Source organism: Phyllobates terribilis, unplaced genomic scaffold (assembly GCF_046119375.1).
Source record: "Phyllobates terribilis strain yellow unplaced genomic scaffold, ASM4611937v1 Scaffold_5__5_contigs__length_657084704, whole genome shotgun sequence".
NCBI classification, from domain to species: Eukaryota; Metazoa; Chordata; class Amphibia; order Anura; family Dendrobatidae; genus Phyllobates; species Phyllobates terribilis.
Window position 1 is genome coordinate 465,388,710 of NW_027362765.1, and position 16,255 is coordinate 465,404,964.

General features: G+C 38.6%; 1 protein-coding gene across 1 annotated transcript in view; it reads right to left on the reverse strand.

The window, feature by feature from the left end:
- The window catches only part of ARID5B (AT-rich interaction domain 5B), a 383,355-nt gene that overhangs the window by 227,080 nt on the left and 140,020 nt on the right, over positions 1–16,255 (reverse strand). The window contains exon 4 of the mRNA XM_073685411.1: positions 4,524–4,754. Coding sequence (XP_073541512.1) covers positions 4,524–4,754 — 231 coding nt within the window. The remainder of the gene's footprint in view (positions 1–4,523; positions 4,755–16,255) is intronic.

The window sequence follows — 16,255 nt, forward strand, 5'->3', positions numbered from 1 at the left end:
GAAATGACAAAATCCATTCTCTTACCTCTCATTAAGCCGGCCATATGCATTGGATGGCTGTCAGTGAAACGATGCATGGGCCAATCGTTCGGCCAACAGCCACCACTCCCATAGAGAGGATTGCTCATTCGGCCAAGTGCTCCTTTGTTCCCATGAGAGAGTCACTGGCTGACATGAGAACAATGTGATCGGCCAAAATCGAAGGCTCGGATGAAATTAGGCTAATGTGTATGGGGGCGTTTAAAATAGCCAATTATTAGCTGAGGGATCACAGCCACACATACATATGAAGTGTGTAAGGAACATGCTGCGCAAGTTAACATACAATCAATGTTCGCATTTAGACTGCAAGGTAATGGTGAGTGAGCGTTGTACAAGTATTTCTTTCTGTGTAAACAGGTTGCCAAAACGCTCGTCCATCAATTGAAATGATCTGCTGTGTAGTTGAAATCGTTCTCAGCAGTGCATTGTTCAGTGTGAACAGGACTCGCACTACCGAGAACTATGGCGGTCTACCTGCACTGGGTGATCTACTACAGATCGACCAGTCTGCATCGTTTACACAGGTATTATCAAGCCGCCAGTCGGTCTTTTAGCCTTTGCAGCTAGTTAAAGGAGAATAGTATACATGGTGGTCTAGGGTTACTGTCAGATTACTTGGAGGTGTAGGGAAATAAAGAGATTAATGCCAGAATCACAGCTGGTCTAAAACAAGGTTTTAATCCCAATATTTCTGGTGGTCTAGGGCAGTGAAGGTTTTAGTATCAATTATTCATGGAGGTCTAAGGCAGCAAAGATTTTCATATCAGAATCCCTGGTGGTCTAGGGCAGTGAAGATTTTAGTATCAATTATTCATGAAGGTCTAAGGCAGCAAAGGTTTTCATGTCAGAATCCCTGGTCTAGGGCAGTGACAATTTTACTATTAAGTATCCATGCTGGTCGAAGGCAGTGACGTTTTTCATATCAGAATCCCTGGTGGTCTAGGGCAGTGAAGGTTTTAGTATCAATTATTTATGTAGGTTTAAGGCAGCGACATTTTTCATATCAGAATCCCTGGTGGTCTAGGGCAGTAAAGTGATTATTCTAAGAATCCCTGGTGGTCTAGGGCAGTAAGGTGATTATTCTAAGAATCCCTGGTGGTCTAGGGCAGCTATTGGATTTAATGTGAGGATCTCTGGTGATCTAGGGAAGTCAAACTGCTATTTCAGGAGTGCTTTGTGCAATCATTAAGGGCTGAGCTCAGGGAGTCTGCGTGGTAGACTGTAAGATACCTGACCATGCTGCTGCGCAACTCAAAGGAAGTAGTGCCTATGTCAGAAACATGGATACAGATAAAAAATATATGGTGTGCATGTTATAATAAATAAAGAAGATGTAGAGCTCAAATATCTGTCCCCTATTTTTTTTATTTTTTAAAAAGACCAAATATTAGAATTTCCCATCACAATACTCCTTATACATATTTACAGAACAGTAATAAAATGAATAAATATGATGATTTCAACAACAAACAGATTTAATTACAATTTTGCTTACAAACAGTATTTCATCATATTAAAATAATTAGCTAAACATTATAAAGAAGCGACTGAGAATAATAATTAGAAAGTAAGTTACACGGACTGTCTTAAACAGTAATAGTGCACAATATAGTTTGATAATTCCGCTTTAGGATACCTATGAGATTTATAAAGCACAAAATCTCATCATATTTTAATCACAGGTAATATAGCTGTAAACAAAGCGCCTATAAATAGTCCTAATAATATCGTTTGGCATTCGTACATAACTCCTTCAATAATTATTTTGAGAATTAGCATGCAGGATATAATCGTGTTTCAGCGATGCAAGGGCATGTTGTACTAGCTCATGCTCAGGGGAATCGATGTGTTCAGATTGTATTCTCGCACTGAGCATGTGTTCACATTTATTGGAAAAAGATGGATTGTATGTAATGCTGTTACTGTAGGAGACACCGAGAAAACAAGAAAGAAAATGTAATTCTTATGGATTGTTTACACAGCTAATAAAGTTCTTGTGGAACCAGGTGCAGATAAAGATATTTAAACCCTTCCTCAGCCATCAATGATCATGACGTCGTACAACCCTACAGACTTAGTCCACAGTCCTTCAGCAGAGTCAACAAATGAAAGCCTACTTATGCCGTTGGCAGCACCGTAGGCTTCAGCACAGCTTTGACCATTATTAAAGGAGGTGTCAATGTTACCTTCATTTTTAACAAATGTGTTGCGTTCATGCTTTTGTGGCACTCGCTAATATGTATGATAGATTTTCCTAAACTTTACTGCCGTAATTCCACATTGCACTGTTCTAAAAATGGCATGTGACCAGACATGTCCAATCTAAAAGCTCTGCACAAGGAAAAGCTGTTTTTCAATTGGAGGAGGCTGATGGACAGATCTGGTCATTCCCCTCCAGCAACTGCATTTTGGGAATGTTGTCCAGACTGTGCGGTCGTGGCACTTATAACCAGGAGGAAAGGAGGAGAATACTAATTAGTAGACGATTCAAGTCCAGCATCCAAAAACTTCTTTAAAACTCCATGTTTATCTCAAAGGTTGAAAAATGATATCCATGATGCCGTCATATAAAACATGAGCAAAAATAGAACAAACAAACGTTTCGATCTATACGACCTTAATCATTGTTAGAAGTAAAGGGATAGATTTTCCCCAGTATGTTACAACACATCTCATGTTACTTTTAAGTGTATCTGCACCAATATCCGTCCTTGTTCAAGGCAGCACTAGGAACGCCCCATTAGCTCTAATTAGTATATACTAATACTGATTAGTAAGTGCAGTAAAATCCTGTCCCCAAAAACGTTTAGTAAAATGAGGATAAAGTTGACAACCCCGTTAAGTTAGTGATTGCCATCATTATTGTCACAAGGGAACCTCTAAACAATTTCCCACTCATATGGCAAGTGTAGGGGCAAATAGAAGAATATACTCTAATATTCAGGGATTGGCTGGAGGAACAATAAAAGCACAATAGGGTGTTATCTAAATTACAGGGTTTAGACAAAGGGCAGTGCCGCTGACCTGATGCAGTTGTGTCAAACCCAACACTGTAAAAGGTATCAAATAAGAATCCTAGCTTCTGAAGCTCCACAAATTGGCAAACCAACGTGGTATTAGAGTATTTGGAAGTTGAGGGTAATCTGCGCTACTCGTGTTATATCCAACACAGGAGTCCAATCGAGAGAGGGTAACAGTGCGCTTTATTCTCTACACATTTCAAAGTATCTTTACTTCTTCAGGAAAACCCTATCTGTGCGGTTCTCCTGAAGAAGTAAGGATACTTCAAAACGCGTAAAGAATAAACTGCACTGTTACCCTCTCTCGATTGGACTTCTTTGTTGGATATAACCCCAGCAGCGCAGATTACCCACAACTTCTGAATACCCTCTACTTTACTATTCAAGCCTAATATAATTCTGGCTGAGATTTGTTGGTCACTTTGTCAAGCATCTTTCAATCATCTCTACTGTGGAATACTTGTTCTACGGAGTCCTAACCTGGACCCTAATATGTCTGGTTGGTAAACACTGTGATAAACAGAGAACTCTATCAATGAGAAATTATTACTAGTAACAAACTATAACCAAATATAACCATATTGTGACAGAAGCAAAGTTTAGGGGCCTTAGTCCCCCGAGAAACACATTTTTTTTTTCAAATGCAAAAGTTGCATGGCAGTGCGTATGAAAAGGGATTGTCCCACAATTATAGCTTATCACCTATCCGCAGGACACTTTATAAGCTGCTGATTGCTGAAGATCCCACCAATCACAAAAATGGTCAAGTATGAGCTCTACCATTTTATTCAAAGTCTATAAGACTGAGATAGTTGAGCACAGAAAAAACAGAATACCCACATACTTTTTCTATGGGAAAGAGGTGGTGGGAGGTTTCCTGAATTGGGGCCCCCCAGATATCAGAAAATAATCCTTTTCTGTGAGATATTGGTGGTTAAGATTGTGTCATAACCTTTTTATTTGGAAAAACAGCAAAAGAGTTGGATAGGTGACCTAAGGTGATAGGTGACCTACATACGTAGCCCCAGGAATTACATTTTTCTTTTGGGTGCTCACCTCACATTGTGAAAACCTCATGTCATATGGGCATATGGCCACGCAGAATTTTCCCTTTAAGCAATTCCTAGTCAAATGCAGTTGTTAAATCATAAAACTATAGCCCACAACAAGACCACCATTGTAGGCGGCCATGCAAGCCTCCTCTCTATAAGCAATACCAATAAACACCATCATTGAATTTCATTCAGGAAAAGTAGAGAGCATTCATACATTTTGAACTGTTTGATCAAGATCAAAGCAATTTACATGAATAAAGTTCTTTAGTCCATGTATAACCATATTTAACTTTTACCGCCTCAACATCACTATTGCTTTCAATATTACTGCTGACCACTAACAGAAACCGCATTATGGAACATCTACAAATGCAGTCTACCAAAAGTAACTTGCAAGGAGACTTACCAAATTCATCACATATACTGTCATTGTCTATAAGGGTGGGGTGGTCAAAAGTGTCCCGACAGTAGAGGATCTTTGTGTTCTTGTTGATAATGGGAATTCCACCAAGTGCCTGAACGAACTGATCCGCCAAAACTGAGGATGGTTTGGCTTGGATACGTTTCAAAATGGAACGATATCGGCAATATTGTGGATAACTTAACACCATCACGTTTCCCTCATTTTCATTTTCTCCTGTAATGAAAAAACATTAATCATTTTACATTAATGAATCACAATAAATTCACATATAACAATTATATTTAGTGCTGTACAGAACTCTGACCAAAAATACTGTTCATACAAAAATATCAACGCGCCTAACATAATAATCTTAAAAGGTACTTACGGCTGACCCTTTTATATATACACTTTTTATTGAGGCTTTAGTAATATGAAACTATTTTTAATTACATTATTATTAATGGTATCTTTAAAGAACTTTACCACCAGAAACTGATTCAGCTATACTTAAAGGGGATGTCCAACACATGGACAACCACTTAAGGCACCACTCTAGTATTTTTTATTTATTTTACCGCTGGAGTGGTGTAATTAATCTAAGTTTCCTGACCCTTTTCTCATACTTACCAGTCACTGTCTACAGCTCTTCCCGGTGCCACTTTGGAAGTCAGCAGAAACGGTCACAAGCTCTCAATCTAAGTCTATGAAACCCTGATTCCTGCCTCGTTGTGTTCTCAGACTTACATTGAATTGTGACTTCCAGATCACCCAGCAAACAATGGAGCGATACAGCAGGTCACAAACTGCAGAAGACGACCGGAGCGGCACCGGTAAAGGTTGAAGACGGAGGCTGAGAAGTATAATTTTAGGGTCAGGGAACTTAGATTAGAGGCACTACTCCAGTGCTGCAATTTAAAAATGTTGCAGTGGTACCCTAAATACTACATTCCCCAGTGTAAAATAAAAATAACTGATACATCTCGCACCATTCCAGCGTTGTTGGTACCAGGTCTCCCAGGACTTGCGTGACCTTGTTATGCCACTTGAGCACTGCAGCCAATCAGCGGTCACTAATGGACTGTAGTTCTCACACTTCTTTTGGATGGTGGAGGTTCATCCCAAAAGGAAGTGTGAGCATAGCCGCCAATTAGAGGACGTTGATTGACTGCAATGCACACGTGGCCTAACAAGGTCACGCAAGTCCTGGTAGACCTTGTACCAACATCGCTGGAATAATGCGGAAGGTATCAGTTATTTTTATTTTACACTGAGGAATATAGTACTTAAGAAGGGGATGTAAGTGTAGTAAAGAACCCCTTTTTAAGAGATTGTACCATAAATAACATTGAGATTCATATATCCACAGAATAATTAAAAGATGTATGACTGATGAGTGTCTGACTGATGAGACTCCTTACTAATTTTAAGAAAGGAAGTCTCAAAGTCCTTTAATTGAAAAGGGCAGTAGTGCACATGTGCGACCACCACTTCTATAGACAGTGAATGGAGCAGTGGTCGCACATGCTCAGTAAAGCTACCCTCACACAGGGGACTATGGAACTCCCATTTTTGGATTCACTGGAGGTCCCAGTGGTTGGATCCTGAAAGATCATACATTTATCACCTTGCTGAGATCAGTTGATAGGAAATGTGTTTTTGTGAATAAATTATGTTTATTATCCTAGTAATATTAGTAGCAATTACATCTAATAGATAATGTCTTCATATTTAAAGTATGGAAACCAACCCCTCACCCAGTAAAGCAGTTATTAAATTTTGTCATTGATGCCCAAGAAAAAAAACAAGTCTGAAGTTGTCACACTTCACCTATTATAATCCACCATGATTTATATCCTTATCAACTGTCCGTTGAGAAGTTACAACATCTTTCCAACACTTGCTACATACAAAGGATGACATTATCACACGATTCTCATCAATGACCCTGTCTGGTTAATCCACCTGTTCATGACACAGGAAACGTATGTCTCTTGCTTGTTAAACAAGACATTCCTTATTGGCTGCAACGCCTTTTATGAAGATTAGATCACACATAAAGCCATATTCCAGAGATTTATTATAAACTGCTCATTGTTTATGTCTCAGGGTGAAAATAAAAAAAAATATGCTTGATTTTCCGATAAAAATCCCATGTGTTGTGTTCCTATTCTTATATTTATGTCACAGGCGGCCAACTTTATTAACTTCTATGAAAATCCAAGCTGGATGTCACTATTTAACTTTACTAACCAGCATATTTTTAAAGTTTAAATTTCAATTTAGACATTAGGATGAATGTTATAACTTGTACATCTCTGTTTGAAAATATTATATTATAGTCTTTACACTGGCATAGTTCTGCACATAACAAGTGTCAATCGACGCTCAATTAGGGCCATGTTATATGGGTCGATGATAATAAAATCGTTTGGTCTCTACTCACTTTCCTTATTTTCAGCAGCACATCCAGTTTACACTGCTGGATAAAACATGCAATCCGATGAACGAGTGCTCGATGGGCTGTCGGCTGACTGCTGCCATGTTTGTTTTTTAGAATAGCTTATTATACGCCATGTTACAGGGTCTACAGTCAGACAGGGTTCTCTATGCCTGGTCATAGATTAGATAGCACAAAACACAGCGGTCATAACCATGAACACTTGGCTGCGCATACATGCCCATGCAATCAGGGAGAGTGAGCAATTCCACTGCTACGCAATTCAATAACAGCTTAACTCCTGGAAATTGAAAGGATCAGACATACTGTAACTCCAAATGCCTCCTGTTAAGGCCCCCATACACATTATATCGCTGCCGGACAAACGATACAACAGCCAAGTTTTGCCCGACAGCCATCTCTGTCGTTTCGCCCATACTCAGGAGCTCCTGTGCTCTCTGCAAGAAAGTCACCGACAGATATCTTAGCTGGTGGACTATCTCCAGGACAAGAAAGCAATACACAGTCCAAAATCGAACATGTCCGATCAACAACTTCCCCGACAATCAGTTGGCTAACGCCTCAAACACATTAGCGTGTCGTTCAAGCCTGTCAATTTCGGTGGTGTATGGCCAACATTTGTCTAATGTGTATAGGGGGCTTTAGTGTATATGCACACAACATTCTTTTCAGGAACCCACCTGAAAAAGTGCTAAAAAAAAAACAATCAAAAGAATGATTATACACATAGCCATGTCAAAATGACTTGTATGTTCAATCTTTTTGAGCTTTTTTACTGTTTCAAGCTTCGAAAGCCGCGGTTAAAATAAGTGACTTTACCATTCTTCAGGCAGCTTCCACTTGAAAGCCGCTCACTATTGTATACGTATACATAATGTAAAAAAAAAGAAGAACCGGTGACAAAACCGCCACAAGAGATGACACAAGAGACTCCAAAAAAGATGCTTCAGGAAAAAGCTTTCTAAAAGAATTTGTGTGCCCATAACCTTAGGGGACAGTTAGGAAGCACCATACACATTAGATCACACGTGTCAAACTCCGGCCGAATCTGGCCCGCAGGGTGGTTATATTTGGCCCGCGACACCAGAACTACCACCTCTATGTGGGGCATTATTATATATGGAGGACTATGTAAGGCTCATTATACTGTATGGAGGATAATGTGAGGCCCATTATACTGCATGGAGGACTATGTGGGGCCCATTTTACTGTATGGAGGACTATGCAGGGCCCATTATTCTGTATGGAGGACTATGTGGGCCCCATTATTCTGTATGGAGGACTATGTGGGGCCCATTATTCTGTATGGAGGACTATGTGGGCACCATTGTTCCACATGGAGGACTATGTGGGGCCCATTATTCTGCAGGGAGGGCTATAAGGGGTTCATTATTCTATATGGAGGACTATGTGAGGTCCATTATACTGTATGGAGGACTATGCGAGGCCCATTATTCTATATGGAGGACTATGTGAGGCCCAGTATTCTGTACGGAGGACTATGTGGGACCCATTATTCTGTATGGAGGACTATGTGGGTCCCATTATTCTGTATGAAGGACTATGTGGGTCCCATTATTCTGTATGAAGGACTATGTGGGTCCCATTATTCTGTATGGAGGACTATGTGAGGCCCATTATTCTGTATGAAGGACTATGTGAGGCCCATTATTCTGTATGAAGGACTATGTGGAGCCCATTATTCTGCATGGAGGACTATGTAGGGCCATCATTCGGTATGGAGGACTATGTGGGGCCCATTATTCTGTATGGAGGACTATGCTGGACCCATTATTCTGTATGGAAAACTATGCGGGGCCATTATTCTGTATGGAGGACTATGTGGGCCCATTATTCTGTATACTGGTCAGACCGTGACTTTGTCACAAGTTTTTCACCTGTGTATGTTTAAGTTTGACATCCCTGCATTAGATGATGGGCAGGTCTGGTCAAAATTGGCTCTGAGTTTAATCTAATGCGCATGGGAAGATTAACGGCAATTTACAGTCACTGAGATCTGGGAATGCCTCTCAAGGAACCAAGATATTAATTAGAGCTAAGTTAGACAACAGGAAGAAATCACCAGTTACTTCGGTCACAAATATTAAGGTCAAGAGAGCAAATAGCCAAGTTTGAGTAACATGACTGTTTTAGTCCACTTTTAATAGAGGTAATACATTTACTATAGCACATGAAGAACTGAGTCAGTGCGATTTACATAGGGATGGCTCATTCGATAACAAGGCGTCAGACAGCAACAAAGCAAAATCAAACCCATAAGAGCAGAGTGACATTTTAGGGATTGTAGCACTACTCAATCTCTCTGCTCCATTATGTCTGTCCCATTTTATTATGGAAAGTCAGTCATGTTTCCATATAATAGTCATTTACAAAAAGGTTTTTTGTTTGAGAAGCTGTATAAAGAACAGATAGGGAAGGCGTCCAGTGTTCTAAAAAAGAAGCAAATACAAAAGTGTAAATAACATTTTGTTTTCCAGTTCAAAGTCAATTGAGATTTTTGATGTAGTTTGCCGTTAGAGCTGGTAACAGAAAGAAATGAAGTAATGTCTTTTATTTTACTTTGCATCTTGGCATAGCCATTTAATCTTTGAAGAGGTTGAAAAACATTGCACAGAATGTTCTCTTTTCCAGGATTCCAAGTAACAATCCAAAAATATGAAATAAAACATGCCATAAATGTACAGAACAGTACAGTGCTCAGAGGTATATTTAGACTGTCCTGAATTAATTCAATGATTTGCACATTATTTGCCAAATTGGGGCTTTTAAACAGTATTCTACTTATTAAGAGGGTGGTTTAAAAAGGTTCTTTAAGTTGGACTTGTAAAGTGATTTCAGAATATATAGTTTTATCAACTATTTGATATTTGTATTTTTCCCAAGTTAACCAAGGCCACCAAAGGAATGGATAGTGTCCTTGGTGGTTAAAATCAAAGGGGTTGTCTAAATCTGTGGACATTTTTTCTTTTTAAATGGGCAGTGGTCATAAATCAGCAAAGAGCTAAAAAAAAAGACAGATAATAATAATTGTAATTTGCTTTGCTATAAAATTCTTTACAATTATCTCTATCTTTAAAATCCCTATATGTGCTTTTTTCCTTTACTTCCAATGACATTTCGTTTGAAGGAAGTCTCCAGGGGGCAGCACTGCGATCACTTACCACGGCTTCTGTCACACCATTCCCAAATTATGTCCTGTTACAAGAGTGATGGAGAAGCAAACACAGTTTCTGTACCCGCCACCAGCAATATTCAGTGGGTGCCACCACACTTCTGTCCTTGCCACCACAGTCCCTGCTTCTGACACAGCTGCCCTTCTCCCTTAAATGAATTGTCATCTGGGGGCGGTGATAGAAGCAGGGTGAGTGACACCAGTGACGCCCTACAGCTTTTGTCACCACCCTCAAACAAATCATCATCTTCGGGTGGAGCTGTCACTCACCCTGCTTCTATCACTGCCCCCTGATGACAATTGTCACAATTTGTTTCAGAAAAGAGTCAGCCAGCTTACTCCTGTTGAAAACACTGCAATCAGCAACACGGATGGAAGCCACTCCTGCAACCTTGGTACTATGTGAAACCAATAAGAATATCCTCCAGTCGTGAGTCCAGGTAAAAAAATGACTTTATTCCAAACTGATTAAAAGGGAAATGGGCATCTCCAAATGCATCCAACAATGTGATACGATCCTACGCGTTTCAAACTGTAAACCAGTCCTGAATCATGGATGTCTAGTCATTTATTACTTAGGGATATGGCTGATGGATTTTCCTAAAGAGTCAGCAGTGTAAGAAGCAGGGACTTTGCCAATGGCACCTGAATATGAGGGTGGTGGGGACAGAAGCTTCTCCCACCGCTACAGAAACAGGTTGTCATCAGGGGATTGCGGTGACAGAAGCTGTGGTAAGGTGTGGTCCTGTTTCAGGGGGGTGATAAAAACTGCAGACAAGTGACTGCAGGGCCATCCTCCTGTGACGCCTCATTTGAGACTCCACTCTAAAAATGTCAAAGGAGGCAAAGAAAAAAAAGCACATATTGGGAATATCAGGGTGGGGAGAATATTAGGGAATTTTACATTAAAACAAATTACAAAAGTGGTTAGGACTTAAAGATAGATATTTATAAAGGGCATTCTAAGTATCGGATAACCCCTTTAATTGTTTATTTTTGCTATAAGCAATCTATACCTGGCACAAATCTACATGTAAGGCTTTGTTCACACTTGTGCTAGAGGCTTCAGAAGCCTAGTAGACCAATTCTCATTATAAGTCAGTAGGGTCCATCTGGCACCAATGGTGTCCATTATGTGACGGATTGTTGTTTTGATTCATCCGCCTTATCAATGGGACTGAATAAAGCAGGTGTGAAAAGAGCCGAATGGACCATTAGTAGAATTTCTAAAAATATTTATCCAAATCCCATATTAGATAAATTCTGCTGCTTTTAGACAATTTGTCTGCAGAGGCCAAGCTGTTTAGGATTTGTTAAACTGACCACCAAATCCAAACTGAATGAAATGAATCCCTTACAGGCCCCGGGACACTGTCAGCTTTATACAACTTGACTACAAGTGATTAGTCATTTTTAAGATTTTTTTCAAGTAAATTAATTGCTACAATAGTCTTGTCCTTGCTCATTTGTGATTCAAGGCGCACACATTTTTCACATAACTATCATAATTTTAGAATGAATGAGCAGTTTTCTTCCATTTTTCATGGTGAAATAAAGAAACAGTGATAATCAATTACCGGTTTGTATGTTATGCACTGTGAGATAACAGATTTAGGCACAAGTTCACTGCTGCAGAGATTTCATGTATGCATATAACGAGGACCTTTTAGCTCTCCTGAAATGTCTAATTTACTAAATACTTGAATTTCATATAAGAATTCTGGAGCATCACTTGTTACATCTGTGTTTGGTTGTTCCTCTGTTATTCCTCCTACAAATATATGAATAAATTGTCATCTGAGTTCTACTATTCTTCTTGTTGAAGGGGTGTGTCCATACTACGCTGCACTGATTGGACAGTAAAAAAAAATGTCATTAGACACACCCCCAAAAGTTAACACCCAGAAGTTCATTTATTCAGAAGTTTAGAGTAAGAATAACTGAGGAACAGCACAATGTAGAGTTACAAAATCAGCTGATCCAAAATTGTTGTATTTTAAGAAATACAAATATTCATCAAAACAAACAATTCAGATGATGAGCAGGAAAATGGCACATATCCACTATATTCAACTTTTGGAGCATACATTGATGAGTAAAATTGGGTTTCCAGATCCCAAAAAAAGAGTCTGAATTGTGTAGAAGTTGTGCTTTGCTGCACAATATATCAATATGATGATTGCACAAATGTGGGTTTCATCCTTTCTCCTTACATTGGTTGTCGGTGATGGTGATTGACAGGGGTTTTTTGGTTGGAATCCTTCTTTAAATTCTGAAACGTGTTCCTTAGCATTAAAGGGGTTGTCCAGCCTTAGGGTACAAGTTTGCAGTCACTTTATGTGACTGCAGACTTGTGAATCCTTACAGTGCGCAGTGTGTGCACTGTCAGGATTTTCTAGTGGTGATGCTGGGAGTGGATGGTCATGTAACCACAACCATGTGATTTGTATACTTCGAATCACATTCTGACTAGGTGTGTCTGGCCTTACTCAATACATTTCAGTTGAACAGTTGAATGCAAATCACATACAGTATTTGTGGTCAGTAGGACTATCAGCTGTGTATCCACCAGACTTCTGCACAACACAACTGATGGTCCCAACCCCATTTATAAGGCAAGAAATCCCACTTATTAAACCTGACAGGGCACACCTGTGAAGTGGAAACCATTTCCGGTGACTACCTCTTGAAGCTCATCAAGAGACTGCCAAGAGTGTGCAAAGCAGTCATCAAAGCAAAAGGTGGCTACTTTGAAGAACCTAGAATATGAGACATATTTTCAGTTGTTTCACACTTTTTTGTTAAGTATATAATTCCACATGTGTTAATTCATAGTTTTGATGCCTTCAGGGTGAATGTACAATTTCCATAGTCAAGAAAATACAGAAAAATTCTTAAATGAGAAGGTGTGCCCAAACTTTTGGTCTGTAATGTGTATATATATATATATATATATATATATAGCAAAGGGCCTGAAAGAGGTGCCATATACAAAAAATAATTATCAGATTTTCCTATTACTTTATTTCCTATTACTACATATTATTTTATTTATTTCATATTACTTTAAGGTCTATGGATAGAAGACTGTAAGATACATTTGTACAATAGAATTAAGGAACTTCTATTTTAGCCACGTCCCTGTTTGGAGTAGCTTGACCATTGGTGTTTTAATTATTCAGCAGCCAAGTAAATTTTTGGAGTCATGAAGACAATGATTAATATATTTAACTGTAATCTTATAATCCAACCATGTGTTTTCAATCTTGGGCTCATTTCTTATGAATATTATTAGTTGAGCCAGCCAAGTGACTGTCTCCATTATGTATTTAAGCAACGGGTACACCTTAAATAAGTGTTTTCGAGAGCAATTTTCCTGCATGCAAATATTTAAGCACAAACCATTTCTAAAGTACCTTCCACCGCCCTTCTATCACACACACCGGGTTTACATACGCACACAAAACCATGAATTATTTACATTTACATTCAGATCCAGTCTGTTGTATGGACGGTATTATTTTTCCAGACAGACTCTTACAATTGCCTAAAGGCTCCTGAACTTGCATCTGCAGGGAAAAAACAGGTGTCCACTTTATACAAAGTTTAAAACTGAACTTAGAAAAAAAAATCTCTAAACCAAAAGTTGTAATTAGTGGGGAATGGATGTCAGAGTAATTTAGTATATCTTGCAGAAGTAGCCAAAAAGTTATTTAAGTTTAATGTCTTAAAAACATCTGTGGTTTTCAAAACAGAAAATTCTCACCAACCCAGTTATGTCTTAGAAAAGGTTGGTCTTGAACTGTTGGATGAAATATTTATTTCCACGGGGGAGGAAAGTCCATTTTTTTCATGTGAAATGTTTCTACTCTTAAAAGGGATCTGTCACCAGATTTCACAATACAAACTTCATATATTAATAAATATGTCTATTAAATCTAATAACGCACTTATTATAAAAACCTAAGTCATAGTGGCTGTATAATGCCTTTTGTGAGTTATGTATGTAGCTGAACTCATAAAATGTTCATTTCAATATCAGGATTATAAAGCCATTCTGACATTGATTTTCACAGTAAGTACACCGGTTTCATTAGGTCTAAGAGAGAGAGATCTATTAAATACAGTAGACAGTTTGCGTTGAAAAATTTGGGAACAGTCCCCTTTTTAACTTATGAGACAAATTCAATAAATAATTGCAAAACCCTTCACAGGCAACAATTCACATCGCATCATTAAGGCGGCATTTAGATATTTAGATACATGCAGCATAAACAACTCCCAACAGAATATTGAAAAATTATGTTTGCTTTTTCAAAGCCGTTCTTCTTGCTGGAGCCAAGAGAAAAGCTGAAGAAGGACACCATCTTTATTATGCAGTCCTCTTCATGTTTGTACTCAAATGTTATAAAAAGCATAAGGGGAGAACCTCATTGGATAATCCCTCTCTATCAGGCCATAAAATTTAGCTTTTAATGAGTATAATTAATATTAAAAAGAGAATAAAAATATGTCCCTAGTCTGCCTATATTAAGATAAGTATACAAGCAACTAATTAGATTATTAGATGTTGACACTCCGGGTTGTCATCCCTATTTGGCAGGATAGGACATTTACATTGAAGCACACATCCCCCCATGTTTCACCACCGACATGGCGTCATCAGGGGATGAGTCAATAGTGTGAATCAAATGTTACACTTTTGTTTTTAATTAAAAAAAGAGAACGTGTCACTTCATCAGAGCTATTAAAATAAGGATATTGGTATAGTATACTATAATAGTAGTACTGGGGACAAAATAACCCTTCAATACCACCCAAAAGAGCCCAACAAGATACTAAAAATAAAGGAGCTACCCAAGGATCACATAATCTCGCTCACTAAATCAGCAGATGTAGAAATGGATATTGTGATGCAACCTGTGACGCCACCAAATCAGGAAATCCTTTCAGTTCTAGTACAAGTTTTGGCACTAGGGCCAGATTCGTCAAAACCGGGGATTCTCTCAATGAACTTAATGAGGGTGCGTGGTGGAGTAAGATGCTCCTAAACCATAAAGAGGCGTCTGACGCATCCGTGAGCCACACCAGAAATCTTACTCCAGTCCCTGACTGCAGAAAAATTTCTGGTGTAGAGAACACCAACAACTTATCATGAATTAGACGAGCTATTGAGTCATGCCCAGGTTTGTTAACCGTCATAGCACTGCCCATTTTGGCAAAGCTGGGAGAAACTGGTATGAAAACACCAAAAATCACAAAATTTTTGAGCAACTCTGAGTTTTGCCAAAAAATGTTGTGACTTTTCACAGAAATTTACGCCAGAATTCTGGCACAATTGTTTTGATAACACGGTTGCTGCTTAGATGGTGCACTTGAATTGAATACTATATTTGAATTCTGGCATTAAAATAATTTTTTTTCTAAAATAGTTATTCAAGTAACAAGTCTTGTAGTGCTGTAAGATGTGCTAAACTGTGTATCTATAACACAAACATGCACAATCTAAAGAAATGAATTATAATCGATAACTTTAATCTACACACAATTAATGAGCTACAATTAAAAACAAGAGAACACTTGGGATTCATTAGGAATGCTAATCAACCTTCTGCAGTCTTCACCTATAATAAAATGTGCAAGAAATGAAGATAGAAAAATACCACTGATAAATATGAGAAAAGGAATTTATAAATTTGAAATGTCATTTCATTCACAGTTACATATCCATAGTAGATACACAATAAATACAAAAATATGAATACAACCTTCCTAATGCATGAAAGAATTCTCTGTAAGTTAAAAAAGTGAAGTCCAATAAAGAAATATGTATATCCAAAATAATACCCAATAGGGCAGGGTTATACCGGATAGTTATCATTATGCAAAATAAAAATGGTAAAACTAAAGAAGTTGTCCACTACTTGGACGACCACCAATCCAGCAGTGTCGGCACTCGTGGTCCTGGGGCACCTGTGCGGGTGTTGTGACACGTGACCCTGGCGCCCAATCAGCGCTGGCGTCACTGTCCCTGCCTTCGTATGAATTGAACATGAAATCAGAGATCAGCCGCAGCCCGGA